We start from the raw sequence: 20583 nt of genomic DNA on the forward strand, positions 1-20583 counted from the left end.
TGTGTACTGCCACTATACTGCTGCCTCAGTTGATGCTGGCTTTAGAAGAGAAGCCACCAACAACTTTCCTGTCCTCATTGTCTTGTCACAGTCACACACGCACACGCCCCCCCCCCCCCCCACACACACACACACACACACACACACTTGTGCACACGTGCAGCAATACACACACAGATGTACCGAGATTAGAACATGCACATTACATTACTGCTTTTAAATCCTGAAAATATTTATAGGTACCTTGTGTGCAGCATCACAGATTCTTGCAAACTGACAGCCACATGCATCACAACCTCTCTTAAACCATGGAAGGTAGAAATGAGAATTTTAACGGGTGCAGGATACAAAAATACATAGCGCAAGAAAATAATAGATTTTCCTGACACGTTCTTGCTGCTCCCAAAGTGGATTTTATTAGTACAACGTTTTGACCTGTGTGGTCTTCCTCGGGTACATCTTATAAATCTTGGTACATATTGTACATACCGTATTACATACTGGAACCCTCTGGTGCACGCTAAAGTGCTCATACAACTCTGAAAGTGTATTTCTACACTTTCTGAACTCATTCCAGAGGTGAAGCACGTTGTCAGCTTTAATGATGAAACGGTGTATCTTTGTGGTTGTGTAGTGTTGTGGTGTTGAGTGAAGAGTTTAAGCAATGGGTCAGGCCAAGGGCAGGTGGTGAAATGTGAAATGCCTGTTTAATATGGCAACGACTGCATGCATACCACAAAACCAGCTTCTAATTTCCCTTGGGTTCCATCAGCTGAAGTTTAGCTACTGGCATGCAGCAGAGCCTCTAGTCTACCAAGTATGCCTTGGGCTAAAAAACAAGCAAATTTGGTGATTTTTTTCCCTCTTTACTTATTATCATTGGAAAACTTCTGGAAAGTGAAACAAAAAGGATCAGAGACAGAATTTTCAGCCTTTAGCTCGCTATGAGTTATTCCCGATAAGTCAAATGTAGCCCGCGGGCTACACTTTGGGCAGCCACTGCGCTTTTAGCACTTTACTTTCAGTGTACTCTCAAACACACACACGCACGCACGCACGCACGCGCACTCCAGTCCCATGTTTTCCTTTTTTTTCAATCTTCACTCCCTCCTTCCTACCTTTCATCCTTCCGTTCTCGCTTCCTTCCTTTATTCCTTCCCTGCTATTCCCTTCCTATACCGCCTTTCCTCCGTCATTATAAGGTTCTCCCTGGTACTTTACGTTTTAGCACATTTTCAACCCAATTTACCCGACAGCACACACAATGTTCCAACCTCTACGTTTCTCCATCCGTGACCATAGTGACAATGTCTCTCGACCCCTGGGCTGAACACCGCCAACCATGTCGTGTCATCATTGACAGCCGATGACAGTCCCTCATCACCACGCCATAGAGACGCAGCCAAGCGTTTTCACAAACCTTCGCGAAACGTTCAGTTGGTCCCAGGGACATGCTGGGCCCCTGATTCAGCCCGGGAAAAAGAGTTGTAGAGGCCCTCATTGCGTTATATAGAGAGCGAGATCTCACTCCATAGCGCTGCTGCTACTCAAAGATGTGCCATTTCACATCATGACAAGTGACAAGCCAGTGGGCCAATTACATGAGTTATATTTCGTCATTGTTGGGTGGAAACCTTGTATGTCCAAAACCATTTTAAAAATGATTTAAACTAGTTTTAAACTTAGTTTAAACTTAGATCGTCTGTTTTCACTACTTTTGTGCGACAGCCTTGTATGTTGAAGCAGGGCTTTACTTTGCGATAAAATGTACACATTTGAAACTTGGAGATACAAGGTTTTCTGCCCGACAGTGACGATTTACTTTGTTGGCCGCCCAGCCCCCAAAATGGAACGAAGGCCGACATTTTATTTTAAATTTTTTCCTAATGGCCGGCCTGGCCTGGCCGGGAATGAACCGGCCGTCCGGGAGTTGTCCCGCTTTTCCCAATGGCCAGCATGTCCCTGGTTGGTCCAGTCGGCTTCCCGATGTTTATCTCTCCACAGACCTGACAGCTCTGAGAGAGCTGAAGGAAATTACTGACTTTCACATGGGGAAGAGGCAATTAACAGCGTGACGCCCTAGGGAGGGCAAGGGGAGGGAAGGAGCCAGGTCTTGAGAGAGGATGTCAGGAGATGCAAAGGAGCACAAACAGAGGAAGTATAGGCAGGGAGAAAAGGAGAGAGGGAGGAGGAGGAGGGAGGAAGGGAGGAAGCCACGAGATAGACAGAACAGGGAGGGAGAGAATAAAAACAGAGGCGATATAGGTGGTTAAGTAAGGACAGAGGAGAGGAGCGAGAGACGATAGATGTCTAAAGAGAGATGTCTAGAGACTTTAAAGCCTACAGGGAGAGAGGGGAGCGTGCCGGGGAAGAGAGGGGGGAGGTACAGAGGGAAGTCAGGAAGACGCGCTGTATATTAGCTCTTCATAATCATCAAAGGCCTGCGGGTTTTGGAGAAACAGAGACAGCATACAAATACAGCAGTTACCAACCAACCACTGAGGCTAACACTTCTGATGGTCCCGAATCCCAAATCCCAAGAGGGAGAGACACTGAGAGACAAAGGGAGGGAAGGAGGGAGGGAGGGAGAGAAGAAAGTGTCAGAGGGAGGACAGGAAGAAAGAAAGGGAGATAAAGAGGGGGCCAAAGAGGACAACGCACAAAGAGGGAGAGAGAGAAGAGGAAGAGGAAGATGAAGTGTCAGAGAGAGAGAAAGAGAGAAACGGATGAAACAGTGCTAGGAGACAGAAAACAGCGGGAAGGAAGATATTCAAAGAATAAAGACTACAGAACTTTGCGTGGAATAAGTGGCAGAGGAGAAAAGAGACAGCGAGACGCAGAGGGAGGGAATGAGACATAGACTAAGACAGATGGAGAGACGTCGTTATCAAAGTGAGAACTGCCAGTCAGAGTGACATATCAACAATACCACCTCCCACCCCCAAGAGAGACTATATAGCCGCTCTGACGTCAAACCACGCGAGCAGGCCGGGGCACTGCTGCAGACGAAAGACAGGTAGACCGAAGTTAACTTTTCCTCTAAACTAAGAAGACAGGGCGTTACGGAAGAGAGATGCCGTGTCTGGGAACTTTGCTACGGAGTCATCACTCACCGGCTGTTGAGCTGACGTTTATTCTGAGTGTGTAAACCACAGGGGGGCCCAGGTGCGTGAGTGAACAGGGAGCCGTTTGCTCTTTGACATTTCTGCCTGGGACACAACCTCTCGCTGCCTTTATCACAGCGCTGTTGTTGTTGTTGTTGTTGCTTTATGACGCCCCTGTCTGAACAGGGGCGTCATAAGGGGGGGGGGGGGGGGAGGAGTGGGAATGAGTTACTAGGGCCTTATTTTATGCTTTAACTATTGAAAAATAGCAGATATGCGAGCTTGTAGATCTGCTATTTTTGAAAAGTCGTGAAAATATGTGCAAATCTTTGAATATATGCATTTTTAAGCAATTGTTTATAACTAAAGTTTTGCTTCTGGAGGGTCCCTGGAACTAAATGTTTTGAGATTGGCGTCCGTGGCCAAATACATATCATTTTGTGGGTCCTTCACATGAAAAAGTTTGAGCACCACTGACATAGAAGGATTTGAAATATTCAAAGACTAACACACATTTTCACGATTTCTCAAAAATAACAGATCTACAAGAGCTTGTATATCTGCTATTTTTCAATAGTTAAAGCAAACAATGTGAGGGAATCCTTGGTCCCAGGGCCCAGAATTTGGAGTGACACCCCTGTGTCTGAACATATGCAGCACAAACAACCTGAAGAGCCCTGGGTCTCTGGAGGAGGGGGGGATTGGGGAAGCTGTTTTTGAAACTTCGTCACGTTCTCACGGACTCTTGAAAAGTTCTTTATCTTTGGGCTTGAATCCAGAGAGATTCCAGACCCGGCGGATAACGTGGGAACTTTGTACCCAGGTGATCACTCTCCATGGAGATAAGAGATACTATACTGTAGGCTATATAACGTCGTCCCTTGGTAGTTTTTCCTTCTTTTTTCTTTTTTGGCAGACACATTAAATGGAATGGTACAGTATAATAGTGGAGTGTTGGACTTGATAGATCTGCTGTCTGTGGGATGTGATGATTCAGCCATGCTATTAGCATGAGTGATTTCAGTCCGAGGCGAGCGCTTTCACTTTATGATGGCAGACAAGGCGATAGAGAGTCATTGAGCGAGAGAGAGAGAGAGAGAATAAGAGCCGCTGCTCTGATGAAACATAAGTTAGCGTATAACAGGATGAGAATGCTTGACTTTCAAATCAAGAGCCTTTTTAATCAGGGCCTTGTGAAGTACAGCCACAAGGAAATAATCTGTAAAACTGATAACAGCTGCAGGTCGCCGTTAGTAAATCATGTGAATGACGACACGCAGAAACACACACACACACACACCGCATGGGTGCACACACGCATTCTCTCTCGCGCGCGCACACGCGCACACACACACACACACACACACACACACACCGCACGGGTGCACGCATGCATTATTCTCTCACACAAATACAGACACACACACACACACCAAAGAGGAGACATTCATATGTGCTTATGCCCATTAATGCACAGAGGACGGTGGCGGTGCATGCATGCATGTGGGCAATAAAGAGTGTTTATACACAAAGTAATGCATGTAGATACACACAGGGCAGCAGCACACACGCACATCCACGCATACACACGTCCAATAATCTATAAAACTGATATCAGCAGCAGGTCGCCGTTTGTAAATCATGTGAGTAACGACCAACATTGTTGCACACACACACACACACACACACACGGCGGCACACAAACACATGCACTGGCACGTTCATTCGTATTCTGTGCGGTGCGCAGTGCGCAGACTGGCTTTAGCTTATAGCTCGGACTTGGAGGTGAGGTTAATGACCCTCACTATCAATTTAGTCTTTTCATTCCCCTGGACGTTCCCCATATTTAATGGAGGAAGTTCACCTGCAGCGGTCACACTCTGCGCTCATCCATTCACACTCCCTCTGTCTGTCTGTCTCTCTCTCTCTCTCTCTCTCTCTCTCCCTCTCTCACACACACACACACACACACACACACAGAGGAGGAGAGAGAGAGAAGCGGGCGTATTTCAGGCTTTAAAGAAACAAAGTAATACTTTCTTTCCCCCACCCCTTTCTTTTTCTGAGAGAATGGCGTGAAAGTGAAAAGAAAACTTTAAGGGGCGCCCGGCCGCCCGCTGGCCTACTGGTCCATGCGCATACCACTTAGGCATTGCCACATAGGCATGGATGCCTGGCGGCAGCGCCGGTTCGATTCTCAATCCGGATGACATTTGCCACGTGTCGCTCCCCATCTCCTGTCAGTCTACTGTCCAATCAATATTTTTGAGCGGTGGTCACACCGTCTCCTATACGTGGCCGTGTGTGTATGCGTCTGTCCGTCCGGCCGTCCGTGTATGTAGCCTCAAGCCTGCAGTAACTTTTCTGACCACACATGTTAAGGGAGGGGCGCTGTTGTTCTCACACACACACACACACACACACACACACACACACACACACACACACACACACACACACACACACACACACACACACACACACACACACACACACACACACACACACACACACACACACACACAGGGGAGAAAAGTGGGTCAGCATGTGTGGTCAAGTATTATTATTATTATTAACAAACTGAATGTTTTAGGGTCAAATAAATTAGAGTGTGTGAAGAAACTACAGCATTGTAAAGCACACTAACCCCGCTGCACCCACCCAGTAGTGCTGTTGCACAGCCTCCACGACCACTGCTCAGTTCACACAGGTGTGATTTTTTTTTAAAGAAAACGTGAAAAGTACCTAAAAGAAAGGAGAGTGCATAATGACTTCATACTGACGGCTTCATATTGCTGACGTCAGAGAGGAAGTCATATCTGGACCGAGACAGGACTGTCGGAGGTTCTGAGATTATGAACTCACACAATGTGACACAGACAAAAACACCATTCACAATAATGTGAAATATATTCATGGATTTACTTCCTTGAGCTAGTGAACAAGAAGTTTGCCGCTAATCGGTCGAGCGGTTTGCGAGATTAGTTGTGGAAAGCCAGACAGACACAAGGGTAAAACCCTAATCTCTCCCCTTTTTTTCTTTCAACTTGGCGGCGATAAAAGAAAAAGGTATCAGAGTGATAGAGCGTGAGAGAGAGAGAGAGAGAGAGAGGAGGAGAGAAAGAGAGCAAGAAAGAGAGAAAAGGTGAAGGAGCCATGAATGTTTTTCATTGGTGACTGAGGTCTACAACTTTGCCAACCTTTTCTATTGACAGGAGTGAAAACTTGCCATTTCCGCCGGTGACCCCAGACACAATCAACAGTCGACGCACGCCCCAACACCAAACCCGACGCAGTGATCCCTTTGCGACCCTTAACATTTACAACGGCGCCCTCGCCATTTCTTAATGACCCACCCAACGCTCCGCGATAATCAAGACACAAAGCGGTCCTCGCACGGGTTCACAACTGACACAGTGTCCAAATGATCGCCCGCACAATTCACGCACTGATACCATCGGCCAACAAGTCCAGTACGCGGTTCAACAGGCTAGGCAGATTTATGTGCGAGCAGGGGATTGCTTACCCTAATGTATTCTGCCGGTAAAAGAGCAGCGTGGACCACTGGGAATGTGAGGGGAATACCAATGCATTTCTGTGAGGACGGAGAGATAGGGAGAGACCCTCACTGCACCGCATTAACTTTTAATTATGAGTTTCTGCAAGATGCAATTATTACGTCCAGCCATCTGAGAGAGTGAACTCACACAGGACTTCCGCTAGACAAACTGTATCTGTCTGTGGGTCTGGAACCACTTCTCTTTTTTTTCTTTTTTCTTTTTGGTAATGTTTTGCTTTCTCCAAGATTTCCGACCCCCCTCCCTGTAAGCATATGGTTGCTGGATATCCAACTGTGCATGATATGCTTCTCAGCCTGAAGGGTGGAAAATTCTGCCAAGCGTCGGAATGACTCCAGGCATTCCCTCGCTGACTCTGACCTCTATCTTGTCTGTCCATCTGTCTGTTTCTGTCCACCTGTATCTGTGTATATATTTCCTCTGTCTAACCTGTCTACTGCTCTTTCTATATGCCCTCTGTGTGAACAGAGGGAAAACACAGAAATATGTCACAGACACACAAACCATATGGGCATGGGCATGTACCTGTGGAAAAAAGGCAAACATTCTGTGAAACTAGCAGTGTTGTGAGCTTGTAGTAAAAGGAGCGGACCAAGTATAGACCCCGGTCAATAAAGTAATAGGGTTTAACCGATTAAAGGAGACATCCAGACCAAAACACATATAGGGTTAAATCTGCCTTTTATCATACCCCTTCATACCTGCTTTAGTCGATTTTTTTCATAGCTGCCCCTGTTGCTAGATTTCGGCTGCCCCTGTTGCTAGATTTCGCGGGCTCTCTCATAACTAACACAGTGGATTGTCCTTAGGCTAGTGCGGTCATTTCTTGAGCTTCAAAGTTAGTATTTCTTTATTGGATTGTGTTTACACAACGTCCTGAGACAAACCACACCGCTGTTTTGACCTCACAGGCACCCTTACTTGTCAAACAGACCCCTCCCTCCCTCCCTTTCTAGCCTCTCCTCTCCCTGCTCTGGTGCAGAGCAGAAGCCGTTTGACAAGTAAGGGTGCCTGTGAGGTGAAAACAGCGGTTTGGTTGATCTCAGGACGTTGTGTAAACGCAATCCAATAAAAAAATACTAACTTTGAAGCTCAAGAAATGACCGCACTAGCCTAAGGACAATCCACTGTGTTAGTTATGAGAGAGCCTGCGAAATCTAGCAACAGGGGCAGCCGAAATCTAGCAACAGGGGCAGCTATGAAAAAAATCGACTAAAGCACGTATGAAGGGGTATGATAAAAGGCAGATTTAACCCTATATGTGTTTTGGTCTGGATGACTCCTTTAAGGCCGCTTGACTTCCGTAACTCTCCCCTCTCTCGCCCTCTGTCTCTATCTTCAGATTCCTCTCCAACACCTCTTTCACGGGGGCCACAGGGCCCATCCAGGTGGAGCCCAGTCACTCCCACGTCCAGTCCTCCCAGCTGTTCCACGTGTGGAGCCTGAAGAGAGGCGCGCTGGGGCAGCCAGCCTGGGTGACGGTGGGCCAGTGGACCCGCGGCAGGCTGGAGCTGGAGGAAGGGGTGGTGGCTCTGGGAGGAGGACTGGGCACAGGGGGTGGCCTGGGACAGGGCCAGGGGGGAGGGGACGGCCAGGGGGACGGCCCCCCCATGGCACGCTGGAGGCCGGGTCTGTCCGTAGAGGGTCACCGGCTGAGGGTGGTCACCCTGGTGGAGCACCCGTTCGTCTTCACGCGCGAGGTGGACGCGGACGGCCTGTGTGCCGCCGGTCAGTTGTGTCTGGACCCCAGAACCAACCGCTCTGACGTCATACAGGGCTTCTTCAACCAGCTGCACAACCCAAATGCCACAGCCGCGGACTGGGAGGGAGAAGGTGAGTTGTACTTAGACACTGGTGTAAAGACTATGTAGGATAGGATAGCATAGACTTCCTGAGGTGTCATCCTGGGGGAAATTCAGATATACATTAACTCTTTTACTGCTTTGAACGAGAACGCTCGTCCATTTATTTTCAATTAGTGCACGGCCATGAACCAACGGTCGTTCGTTCGTACTTTTCCCTGTCTGAGCACTGTGAGCAGATGAGGGGTGGCGCTGCTCAAGTAACGTTAGTCTAAAATCTTGACCACACAAACAATAATGGCGGCGGGATCACTTTTCTGGTCGTTTTCTATGCCTGGATCTAGTTTCTCTATTTATATGCTCTAAACAACTGGTGCGAGCGAGGGACAAACTTCAGCCTCATTGGCTGCACCCAGACGTTTTTTTTTTCACGACTCTGACAGATACGCCTGTCTTTTACAAAAGATTGCGGTTGGAAATAATGGATGGATATTTTTCTATGAAATCGCAAAGGTAAGCATCCTTAAATCCTTAATGTGGCAGTAAGAGAGTTAAGATATGTAAGAATAGAGAACAATAATAAAACAATATATAAAGACAGAGTATAAAAATTACTTAACATCTGACCTGGCTTTCTGCACTTTAGGTGTGCATTCTGTGCAAAGTGTATGTATTGACCACCAATATGTGGACAACCTTTGCACTCTGTCATCACCAAGCCAGCCTACCAGCCTACCAGCTGTAGGCTATAGGGACTGACTTGGTCTAAACTCTTTTTACAGATGTACTGCATGCAGCAAAATAACAGGTCAATGTTTACACATTTACTCTCAACACTCCAAAGAGTAATTCTAAAGATGCTGTTAACAAGAGGGAAGACAGGGGCGAGTTATCGTAACCTCCAGCATAGGACGTTTATCAGCATTCTATAAGTGAATCCAGAAGGTACACTCTGTAAGGAATTGTGCTTTTTATCGAGTTCAAATGGTCAATCTTTTTCAAAGACAATAGCAGGGGCTTGGAGCTGTTGTTCAGTTATTGTTGTAGCAGACATCATATTGCTACTTTGGTGCAACACTGTCACAAAGTGTGATATAGGGTATTAAATAATTAAAAACATAAAAAGATGAAATAAGGAGATACAAAGATTCTGCCCACAGGAACAGGAACGATATACAGTACAGTTTATAGATAACTAGTAAGACGCCTCAGGGCGACAAGGGCGCCATGTCTTGGCCATCTGGCCAGTGATGTATATCGGACCAGTTACCCATATATGGAGACCCCTGGTACCCATAGATACGCTAGAGATATATATGCTGTGAGGGCTCCAAACATGCTTACTCAGTTATTCGACGTATTCGTTATGTGAAAGTCCCATACATGGAGATCCCTGTCTGTAGAACCAGCCATACAGTAGATATGGGCTGTCTTGGCCATCTGTCCTGGCCATATATGGATTCTGTTAGTGTGGTATGTGGCTGAGGTGGCCTCCATATATGAGCATTCCCATATGAAGTCCTGTTAAATATGGGCTTAATATTGATGACATCAGGGAACTCCATATATGGGCATAAAAGGGATTCTGTTAGTGTGACATCACAGTGAAGCCAGAGCGTGATGTCAGAGCGGCAAACCCTTTGTTAGAGTGGTTCCCCTGACATCACAGTGATGTCAGAGCGGCAAACCCACAGACCGTAAAAAGGTGTACACGTCCAGACGGAGTCAGCATGTGCCGTTTCACATACAAAACTGCGATAATGGCAAATAGGTTGAAATGTCTCCATTTCACATTTGGGCTAAAAGGATAACACAAAAAAGTCTTGTTTCCATTGTGGTCCTATGTATGAGTTACATGTACTGTAAGTTATTTGCACCTGCAATGAAACAAGTGGAAATTAAATGAATTCATAAGTCACAATTATGACATAACGCTTTACTAATATGCTTCAGACAGATGCATGCATTTACATGCACAGTACAATCTTGGGTATTAATTTAACAGAGAGTGATCATTTGGGCCCATAAGGTGTTTTTGTCACACTTCCGACTTCGACTCTCCTTACATATACACTGTTCCTATTTTTGGGCAGTGTCATATTTGGGCTTGATTCACATTCCCCAAAACGGAATAATTTACCGAGTTGCAGCATCACACAAGAGGCAGCATGGGCCATTACCACAAAGGAAATTAGGCCACGCTTAAAATGAATCGGTTCTAATTCTGTTCAATGAAGGCAGCAATGCGTTGGAACAAAATGGAAACATGCCATACAAAACGGTAGAGTGAAGAAGAGTCTTTGAATTGACCATGAAGATATTTTAGGCTTTTTGTCTGCTTCGAGCTGCGGTCTTGGTCTTTACTGAGCACTCGTGTCTGAGCGCTCACTGGTGTTCTAAGCCAGTAAGCACCCTGCCACACTGGCAGCGCTTAGCTTTAAGCCATGGTAATCATTCTGACACTTTCTGTCCACATGCATGCAGGGACCACCTGGTAAGCTCAGCATATGAGACTGATCGGTTTTCTTTTTTTCCATTTTTTTAAGGAGAAAGGCCAATTGCCTTTTTTTAAGCTGTCAGTACCGGGGACCAACCACCGCAGGCGAATGGCTGTGTTCCTTTTCAGATTTTAAGATAAAAGAGGGAAGAAAAAAAGAACGAGTTGAAACCTAGATATAAAATGCATGGCATTCACTATAGCCTAGCGAATCGCAGGTTAAATAAGATAGAAAAGTGCTGACACTCCAGTGTTTCATACTCTTTCTCTCTAAGTTCAAGAGTTTTTTTTAAAGTTATTCAGCTTAGGATCCAAATTACAGAAATACATTTCGTCCCACCCTGGGAACTGCGCTCATTAAAATGTAGCAATGCTCCCGTCATGCGGGAATCCATCCAATACGTACTTATGATCCACGGTCAACAGCTGCAGAAATGCAGCCGGTGCACTTCTAAAAAACGTGCCTATGAATATTCCGTTGCGCTAAATAAATGTCATCTCATCATTTTTTTTTTTTTTTCTTTTTGGGACGGTGTGTGTGGGTTGGAATTCATCTCCCTTGTAGGGATTCACGATTATTGTGACCAAAGAAATAATCAAATATCCTGGGGTGGAACATTATGCGAGGCGTTGTGAGCTTATAGATCTGCTATTTTTTGGCAAAGAGATTTGGTAGTGAGTAAAAAAAAAAAAAGAATAATGTATCAAGTACATTATTTCCAGGTTCGTTTTACCAATTATAGAGGGTTCAAATGGTACACATGATATACAGCTCTGCCAATGAAAGGTGAATTGATCCCAGCGCATGACGGAGGATGATTTCACAATAAATTAAATCTCCACGATACGCTTTTTTCATCACGATAAACTGTCTATAATAACGATTACCGCCCCATATCCCTACTCCCTAGGCCTGCCCGATGACCTGCGGAAGTGCTGCTACGGCTACTGCATCGACCTGCTGGAGAAGCTGGCCGAGGACATGGGCTTCACCTTCGACCTGTACATCGTGGGAGACGGGAAGTATGGGGCGACGAGCGGGGCGGACCGCTGGTCGGGGCTGGTGGGAGACCTGCTGAGTGGCATGGCCGACATGGCCGTCACCTCCTTCTCCATCAACTCCGCCCGCAGCCGAGTCATTGACTTCACCTCTCCCTTCTACTCCACCAGCCTGGGCATTCTGGTGAGAAACCGGTGGGAATAGTACTCAGAGGTTTCACTTAAGTCAGTGGTTCTCAACCTTTTTAGGCCGCGACCCCCAAAATAATCATATTTGAACTGGGGACCCCCCCCCCCCACCCTGACGAGCACCAAGAGTTGAGGCATTACATTTTGTATAACATGGTTCTATTGTGAAAACAGCAGATGCGAGGCATTGTGAGCACAGGTTGAGAACCACTGACTTAAAGTTATACCATGTAACTTTTTTTATAAAACAAATCTTAAAATTGTCCTAACTGTTAAATCGCTAAAGTTTTAGAACCCCCACTCTGTTATTTTCAGCTTCTGAAGCCTTCTCTTTATATGTTTTCTATGAGTTGTGAGGGGGGGAGAATTTCCCGGCAAAATGATGTCATCTCCCACATGATACACTACCGGCCAATCACAGCGCCGATCATACACCACCGGCCAATCACAGCGAGTCTTGCTGTCTCTAAAGGAAGTAGCTTCCCTCAGCAACTGTGTTTACATTGGTGAAGGAATCTTGCTTGCTACTCCCTCAATTCTGGTCTAAAAATGATGGGAGACGGCTCTACGGAATCGTATCGGCAAGGCGGAGGTGCTCGCGACGGCCGCGGTGGTCCGCGGACCCCCGTTCCGGTGGTCCGCGGCGACTCCGGCCGAAAAAAGCAATACCGCTACTGACCACTAGTTGATCAGCTTCCACAGTACAGCTTTAAGTAAAAGTATCAATACGGCAATGTAGAAGTACTAGTGAAAGTCTGGTATTCAGAATTTACTGGAGTAAAAGAACGAAAGTATTGGCATTGAGTAGGCTAACAGTACTTTCTTCTTACTGTAGTTACTTTGGTTCCCAGACATTTTAACCTGTGACCCATAATAGAAATTAGGGTTAGGGTTCACCCAGGACCCAAACTAGTGAAAATAGCAGATCTACAAGCTCACAGCGTGTCACCTCGCGCCGCGTTGAGAGCTTGTAGATCGGCTATTTTCACTACTTCTTAAACATTTGTTTAGTAATTTATGTAATTTCTTAGATTTATTCATGAAATTACTGAAAAGAAATTACTGCAAATCTTTGCCTTTTTGGGCATGTTTTATGAAAATATTTTGAAATACTAATAATTACAAACAAATGGTTGGAAAATAAATGAAGGGATCCATACAAATGTGTCCCTGACCCAATGCTTGGGAAACAGTGATTTACACCACTGCCGGTGAGGAGCACAAGTGTGGGGCGGGTGGGGGATGGTGGAGGGTTGCCGGAATTCCGGGGGATCGTCAGGAGTCATCATTAGTTTCATTGGGGAGGTATTTTATGTATGCATTTTAATGACCTGAGAGGACAGGCCACCGTGTCACCGGGAGATCTACTGCCACACGGTGAGTGATAGTCGGTGGCAGGATTAAGTAGGCAGCAGTATTTCTGTGATTTGTCAATCTCACCCCTCTGTGCACCCTGACACTATTTCAATATGGCCTGACAATATGGTCCAATGCTATTTCACGTCACCCTTTTTCCTCCTCCAACTGGCCCTCGCCTTCTGCTGAGGAACGGGGCGATCGTTAGGAGTCAATAATTAGTTTGCTCAGTTTTTGAGCTGGCGTTTTAATTACGAGAGTCCAGGAGAGCAGCGGTGGGAGAGTTTATAATGAGTATAAGAGGAAGCTGATGGGGGAGGCTGAAACCCACTGCAGTCATCTAACTTCATCCTTCTGTGGGGAACATTTTAAATACTGTATAAGATCTGACAGTATGCAGGGGACAAACAGTACTGTGATATCAAAATGAGATATCCTCTCGCAAAAAGTGACAGCTACTCATTAACACATGGGCTGCTAAGGTTTATAACATTTATAGCTGTTGCTGCTGCCACCATTGACTTACGCTTTGTTTTGATGTGCCTCGCAAGCTTCGTGCGTGTGCACGTGCGTGTCCAGAGAAGATTGAGGAGGATAATCCATTTGTTTACAAACGCTCGCGAAAATCCAAAAATCGCGGTAAAATCGCGGTAAAGTGTCGCCGTGAAAACAATCAGCTCTCTGCTTCCATGGGGCTGTTTTCATCTCATTCCTGGATAAAGCCGTTCTTATGTTTCAAAGTAGAATCTAAAGCAATGTAAGTCCTTCCGTGATGTCTTCCACAGAGGGGCTGCCTGCACTGACTGGGTGACGTAATGGACTCAGGTCATGCAAAGGGCAGCTGCAGTCTCAAAAAGTTAACTGTTTGTTGCCTCGTCTGTCGACGAGATAACTTCCTGTGGCAGGGGGACACCTAGTGGCCTTAACTCGTCCCTGAACGAGTTTGGCTCCCCAAGTGTTAACAAAAGATGGTCTGCACAACATTAAAAACAAACCGTGATCTTCTGACAATCACTTTAATGGACTTCATGAAAGTGATTGTTAGAATATATCACATCAAAATGTACAGTAGATTCTACTGTAAATCAGGCATATTTTGGAAAAAAAGTACTTATAATAGAGATCACGGTACCATTTTGGTATTTGGGGAAAACACATTCATCTTTCAGTTTAATTGACACCATGACAAAATGTATGTTGTTTCAACAGAAATAAGCGTTGATAAAGTCTAAACTAGTATTTGTTCTGACTGTGATCTCCTCTTAGGTGCGTAGTCGGGACACAGCAGCCCCCATCGGGGCCTTCATGTGGCCTCTGCACTGGTCCATGTGGGTGGGCATCTTCGTTACACTGCACCTTACAGCGCTCTTCCTCACCCTGTACGAGTGGAACAGTCCCTTTGGCATGACCCCCCATGGCAGAAACAGGCTGCGTGTTTTCTCCTACTCCTCTGCCCTCAACCTCTGCTATGCCATACTGTTTGGACGCACTGTCGCCACCAAGGTAAGGCACGCCTCAGGCCTTTGATGTATGGATATAATATATACCTATAAGTCAGTGATGTGTGTGTGCATGCGTGTGTGCGCGTACGTGTGGGGGGGTGAGTCATATGATTAGGGAGGGAGGGAGGTCAGGGCTCTGGCAGGATGGACCTAACCGCAAGGGAGGAAACGTTGTGGTGAGCCATAGACATGAAACGGGAGATGGATGGCATAGAGGTGAGGCAGGAATACGGTGATGATGAAGCAAGTTACCTGGGGGAGAAGGGGGATGGTACTCTCACACTGAGAGAGGGGAGAGGGTAAGTGCCCCGATAGACATATAGAGAGTTACTGAGAGGGCAATAGAGAGAGATGCACTCAGAGAAGAAAGGCAGGGTTGACTGAAAGGTTCGGTACGAGCCGATGGGACTAAATGGAGGAATAATTGGATGAGAGGAGGAGAGAGAGAGCGGGGTGGAGGGTTGGTAGGACAGTGGACAGACTGTTAGAGGGCAGACATCTTCGAAAAGAACATGGTGATGGAAAGGTTGGCACGGAGACGGTGGGCAAGAGGGTAAAGGGTAAATGGGCGAGCAGGGATGGAAACTGCTCTAAAGAGAGCAGGGGACATGGAGGCCGGCAGACGAGGAGCCATGTAAAAGGGGAGAGGGCAAGCAGGGGGGCTGAGGGTGAGGCAGCGAGCAGGGTGAAGGCCGGGGCGTGGTTAAGAGGAAGAAATGAGAAGAACGGGTTATCGCTGTCTTGCGTCGCTCAACACTGGCTGTTTAAATCAAAGGCGTTATCCGAGGCGCCAAAGACAAATGGGAGTCTAATTCCTATCAGGCTGGCCGAGGCGCCGCAGTGTACATACGCGTGCATAAATGAATACATAACATATAGGAGAAGAACAAACCCAATTTAATTTCCAGCGATGAGAACAATTTTCTTTTGCTTTTGCTTTCATTTTCAATTTGTTTCCATTTGTATATCTGGTGGCAGTGGATTAAGACATACACTCGCGCGTGTCAAACTGTCACGTATGACTGACGGTGTCACGGGAGGCGCTGCTCTGCCTGGCGTGATCAATTATAGCACTGAGGAAAAAGAGTAGTGTACAGGCTGCCTCTCACTCTTTTTCTCTCAGCTCTCAATTATCGACACGCATTCTCACTATTCAAACTCTGACACGTTTCTATTCTAAAAAATGCACATTTGCTTAAATTATTCCCCTCTGTCCTCTCTGTGCCTTCTAAGCAGTATACTCAGCATATAATGCAACAGAATATTTAATAAAAACTCATAATATTATGACAGTGGCCCTAAACAAAACAGTGAGAATAACACAGCTACATTGTCTATAGCAGGGGTAGGCAACCTTAGGCACAGGTGCCAACATTGGCACAGGGGAGGGTGATCACTGGCACACTGGCAAGTGTGCATTTTTATTTTAAATAAATTAAATGAAGTCAGCTAATTTACAGCAAATTACATCCTGCACATCATTTTACATTCATTAAAACATTCATTGAACTCTGACTGGGGAGGGAGTCGGGGAGATAGGTGGATTATTCTTAGTCTAATGATCATTATAAGAATGTCCTGCCAATCAAAATATGTCAGAATGTTTGATGGCGTGTCATTAAAATTTACATTGTGTTGACATGGCACACTGAAAAAATGGCACTTCATTTCAGAAAGGTTGCTGACCCCTGGTCTATAGCATTAGAGAAAATGTCATATACTTGAAAGGTCATGGGTTCAGCTGGCAACTCTGTCCATCGACACAAATAGCCTATCCTTGAACGTGACGACAACCCCACTCACACCAGCCCACACGCGTGTGCATGTCCACGCATGCATATGGTCTCTGAATGCATCCACGTCTGCATACCATCGTGAACGCCCTAATATTGAAACGGCGTCTTAATGATTGAAGGCTTAAATCGTCCTTTAATCCTTTAAATCCTTCTGTGTCTTCCCCTTCCTCTGCATGTCCCTCGCATGACTAAAGTGGATTTGCTGGTGTGACATCCGTTAGAGGTCACAGCTCTCCTCTGGATTCACCTGTTGCGTCAACTCCTCTGGAAGAACAGATGTTCCTAATGTGTATTCTATGTCAGGGGTTCCCAATCCCCATGGACCCCCACGTTCCCCCTATTGTGATATGACCTTAAAATAACATAATAAATTGATCTAAGTCATACATGGGCAACTGGCAGCCCGGTGGCCACATGCGGCCCCCACCTTCACTTAATGCGGCCCGCAGGTTAATATCAGAATACTGATATAATATTGATTTCAGCTGTTACAATTCCAAACATGACCCTCTTTAATTACTTCAGTCTATTATTAGTAGCTTACTGACAAGTACTAGTCTTTTTTTATCTACAATGTATTTGTATTTAAGTTCATAAAGTTAACATAAGAACATATAAATGCATTTGAAATTAAATGAAAATGAACTTTTCAGGATTCCAATTCCAAAATCTCTAAAAATAATTCAGGATTCCAATTCAAAAATAGCAAAAATAGCTGATCTACAAGCTTTAAACGCGTCGCAGCGCAACGTGTTTAGAGCTTGTAGATCGGCTATTTTTGCTATTTTTGACTGTATATGTATTGTGGCCCTCTGGAGTTAGTGTGAAAAATATAGTGGCCCTCTTTAGCATCAAAGTTGCCCACCCCTGATCTAAGTTCACAGCGTGTCATATCGTGATACGATGTAAGCTTGTAGATCTAGTATTTTGGCTATTTTGTGTGCAATTCACATGTTCAAAATGTGAATTGAAATGACATGTTTTATATTATATTTTCCTCTGCTTTACATTTGGCCCTCACTTTGAAAACCTGTTCTAAGTACCGTGTTTCACTGCCACACTTCTGACTTCTATTTCATCTTCAGCGTCTGTCGGTCTCTTTTGATTTATGACACATTTCACTTTCATTTATCTGCGGCTGTCCTTGCATTGTTTTCTCGTCAAGTTTAGCTGTCATTTAGTTTCCACCAGCCTTTTCATTTGATTACTTTGATTGTCAACTTGACATATTTCTTTGTCTTGCGTCTTGTGACATTTTTAGAAACATTGCTTTGTTGTTGGTTTTTTGGGGGGTAAAACTTCAATATAACAATGTCACGATAACAATCTGTTATATATTGGTTCTTTCATCAAATAACCCCACAAAGTAAAAGTATTTTTCAGCTGTTTGTTCTCCATTTTGCAGACTCCCAAGTGTTGGACGGGACGTTTTCTGATGAATCTGTGGGCTATATTCTGTTTGCTGGTGCTGTCCAGCTATACTGCTAACCTAGCTGCAGTAATGGTGGGGGAGAAGGTCTTTGAAGAGGTATCGGGAATACACGATGACAAGGTTAGCCCGAGTGCAAGGACGCATGCCTGCGGAAGAATGCATAAAAGCACTTGTGCATGTGTACAAACAAAAGGCACACACGCACACGCACACACACACAGTGTAGAGACACAAATACATATGCATAAAGCCACACACAGGTAAGAGCACAAACACGCGCGCTCTATCGCGCGCAAACACACACACACACACACACACACACACACACACACACACACACACACACACACACACACACACACACACACACACACACACACACACACACACACAAAGAAGCACACTCGAGCACAAAGAAGCATGTATACACAAAACACACACACTGCGATCTATCATCTGACACAAGGACAGGATAATGAGTAAAGAGCAGAATTATTTATGAAGGATTATTGTCTTGCGTTTCCTCAAACCCTGGAGGGAGTTCATGGCTGTGGTGAATCCGATATTAGGCTGATCCTAATCTCAAAACACTGTGTCTCTCTCTCTCTCTCTCTCTCGCTCTCTCTCTCTCTCTGCCACCCCCAGGCACGTACACATACAGTATACATCAAAGGGGGCTTGATCCCCTGCCCTTTTATCCATCTGTAAGAATTGCCCACTCCAGATCATGAATGCAGTTTTTACTATGCAGAAATGCAAATGCCCCTCTTTCCATGCCATACCTGAAGGCAGCATTCAAGAGAATTGCCTTGTCCAAACTTTCCTGAACTTGAATGCAGCATCTTATGCTGAAAGAATTGCCCTATCTGTGTAGAAACCCACGCTGTTACCCACATCTCCAGTATTCACTTGATTATGCTTAGTTTAGTGTGGTATCAAGTACTGAAAATAGCCGGCCTCCAAGCTCACAACGTGTCGTGCTGCGACGCGTTGTGAGCTTGGAGGTCTGCTATTTTCGACCCTTTTAGAAATGTCAGCCCCTGCCTCTCTAACATTCTCTGCACTTCCCTGGCCACCCCAGCTCCACCACCCCTCCATGGGCTTCCGCTTCGGTACGGTGAAGGAGAGCAGTGCAGAGGACTACATGAAGAAGAGCTTTCCTGAGATGCACGAGTACATGCGGCGCTTCAGCCAGCCCACCACCCCAGACGGAGTGCACATGTTAAAGTAAGACACATGCACACAGTGCACGTTGAGAGAGACATGACGTTTTTTGACACGGTTTCATGTGGTCAGTAAAGCACGCATGTAAGCTGTGTCGAGGGGTTCTGGATCCTAGAGTAACTGATGAGGCAAACGTTGGAATTGGAGACACTTAGTTCAAGGTGCTTGTGGGGGGTTGTGCTTTAATACATGATATCATGGGGAGAAGTACAGTAGACACACACAGGTCAGTGTTAGTTCTGTGCAAAGTCGTCTAATCAGAGATTTCTGCCATTGCGGGGTCAGAAACAGTGCTGCTCACGTGGTTCATTGTCACTTTACCCCTAGGTCGCAGTTACTATCAAAACCTCCACCGGCTGTCAAGTCAGTCTGTCAGTCTCTCTGTCCACGTCACGTCACACTTTTGCCCTACTCATATCTCCGCCACCGTTGCCCCTATCCATGCCACTTTGCACACACACTCCTTGGCTGCCAAACCACAACCTCCAGCCCTCATTTCTCACATGGTCTTCTTCTAGCGCACACCATGAGGCTGATTCTTGCAAAACACATTTTTGGACACTGCTGCTACATATTTTGCTCTAAAATCACGCAAAGCGGTACACAGTATCTCTAAAGTCATGTCATCAACATGGATCTGTCCCATTTCCCATAATCCCTCATGACTGCCTACCATTGCCTTCTAAAGTTTGTGTATGCGACCTGATGGTCGCTTATCTCCCGATTAGGGAGTCTTACTGGTAGACTTCAATGCATTCTGTAAACTCCCGGTTTGCGTTTTGTCACTAGTATACACCAATAGATGTGTGCGTAGAAGACCTGGCCCCATGAACTGAACGGTAGTGGCGTGACTCTGTAGGTAGAAGGCTCTGGTTCCGTGTCGAACACTGGCATCAGTCCATAGTTATACTCCAGATTAGGAGAGAAGCTGCTTGTGTCATAAGTTGTACCAAAACAATAGATACCAGCCCTGGTAACTTGACTCTTGTAATAGGTATGCTAAATGCTAGAACCTATCATAAGGTAAAAGGAACACAATATGAGACCTAGCCTATCCTAAGGCAAAAGGTACACAATATTAGATGTCATTCTACCACAATTCTT

General features: G+C 45.7%; 1 protein-coding gene across 1 annotated transcript in view; it reads left to right on the forward strand.

Annotated features, from left to right (window-relative positions):
• The window catches only part of LOC308306091 (glutamate receptor ionotropic, NMDA 3B-like), a gene marked incomplete at both ends in the record, with an annotated part of 122950 nt that overhangs the window by 72391 nt on the left and 29976 nt on the right, over positions 1-20583 (forward strand). The window contains 5 exons of the mRNA XM_080750991.1: positions 8025-8515; positions 11893-12164; positions 14792-15028; positions 18229-18375; positions 19337-19482. Coding sequence (XP_080607117.1) covers positions 8025-8515; positions 11893-12164; positions 14792-15028; positions 18229-18375; positions 19337-19482 — 1293 coding nt within the window. The remainder of the gene's footprint in view (positions 1-8024; positions 8516-11892; positions 12165-14791; positions 15029-18228; positions 18376-19336; positions 19483-20583) is intronic.

This window comes from Nannobrachium achirus (assembly GCF_963921795.1).
Source record: "Nannobrachium achirus genome assembly, chromosome: 20".
Classification (NCBI taxonomy): Eukaryota; Metazoa; Chordata; class Actinopteri; order Myctophiformes; family Myctophidae; genus Nannobrachium; species Nannobrachium achirus.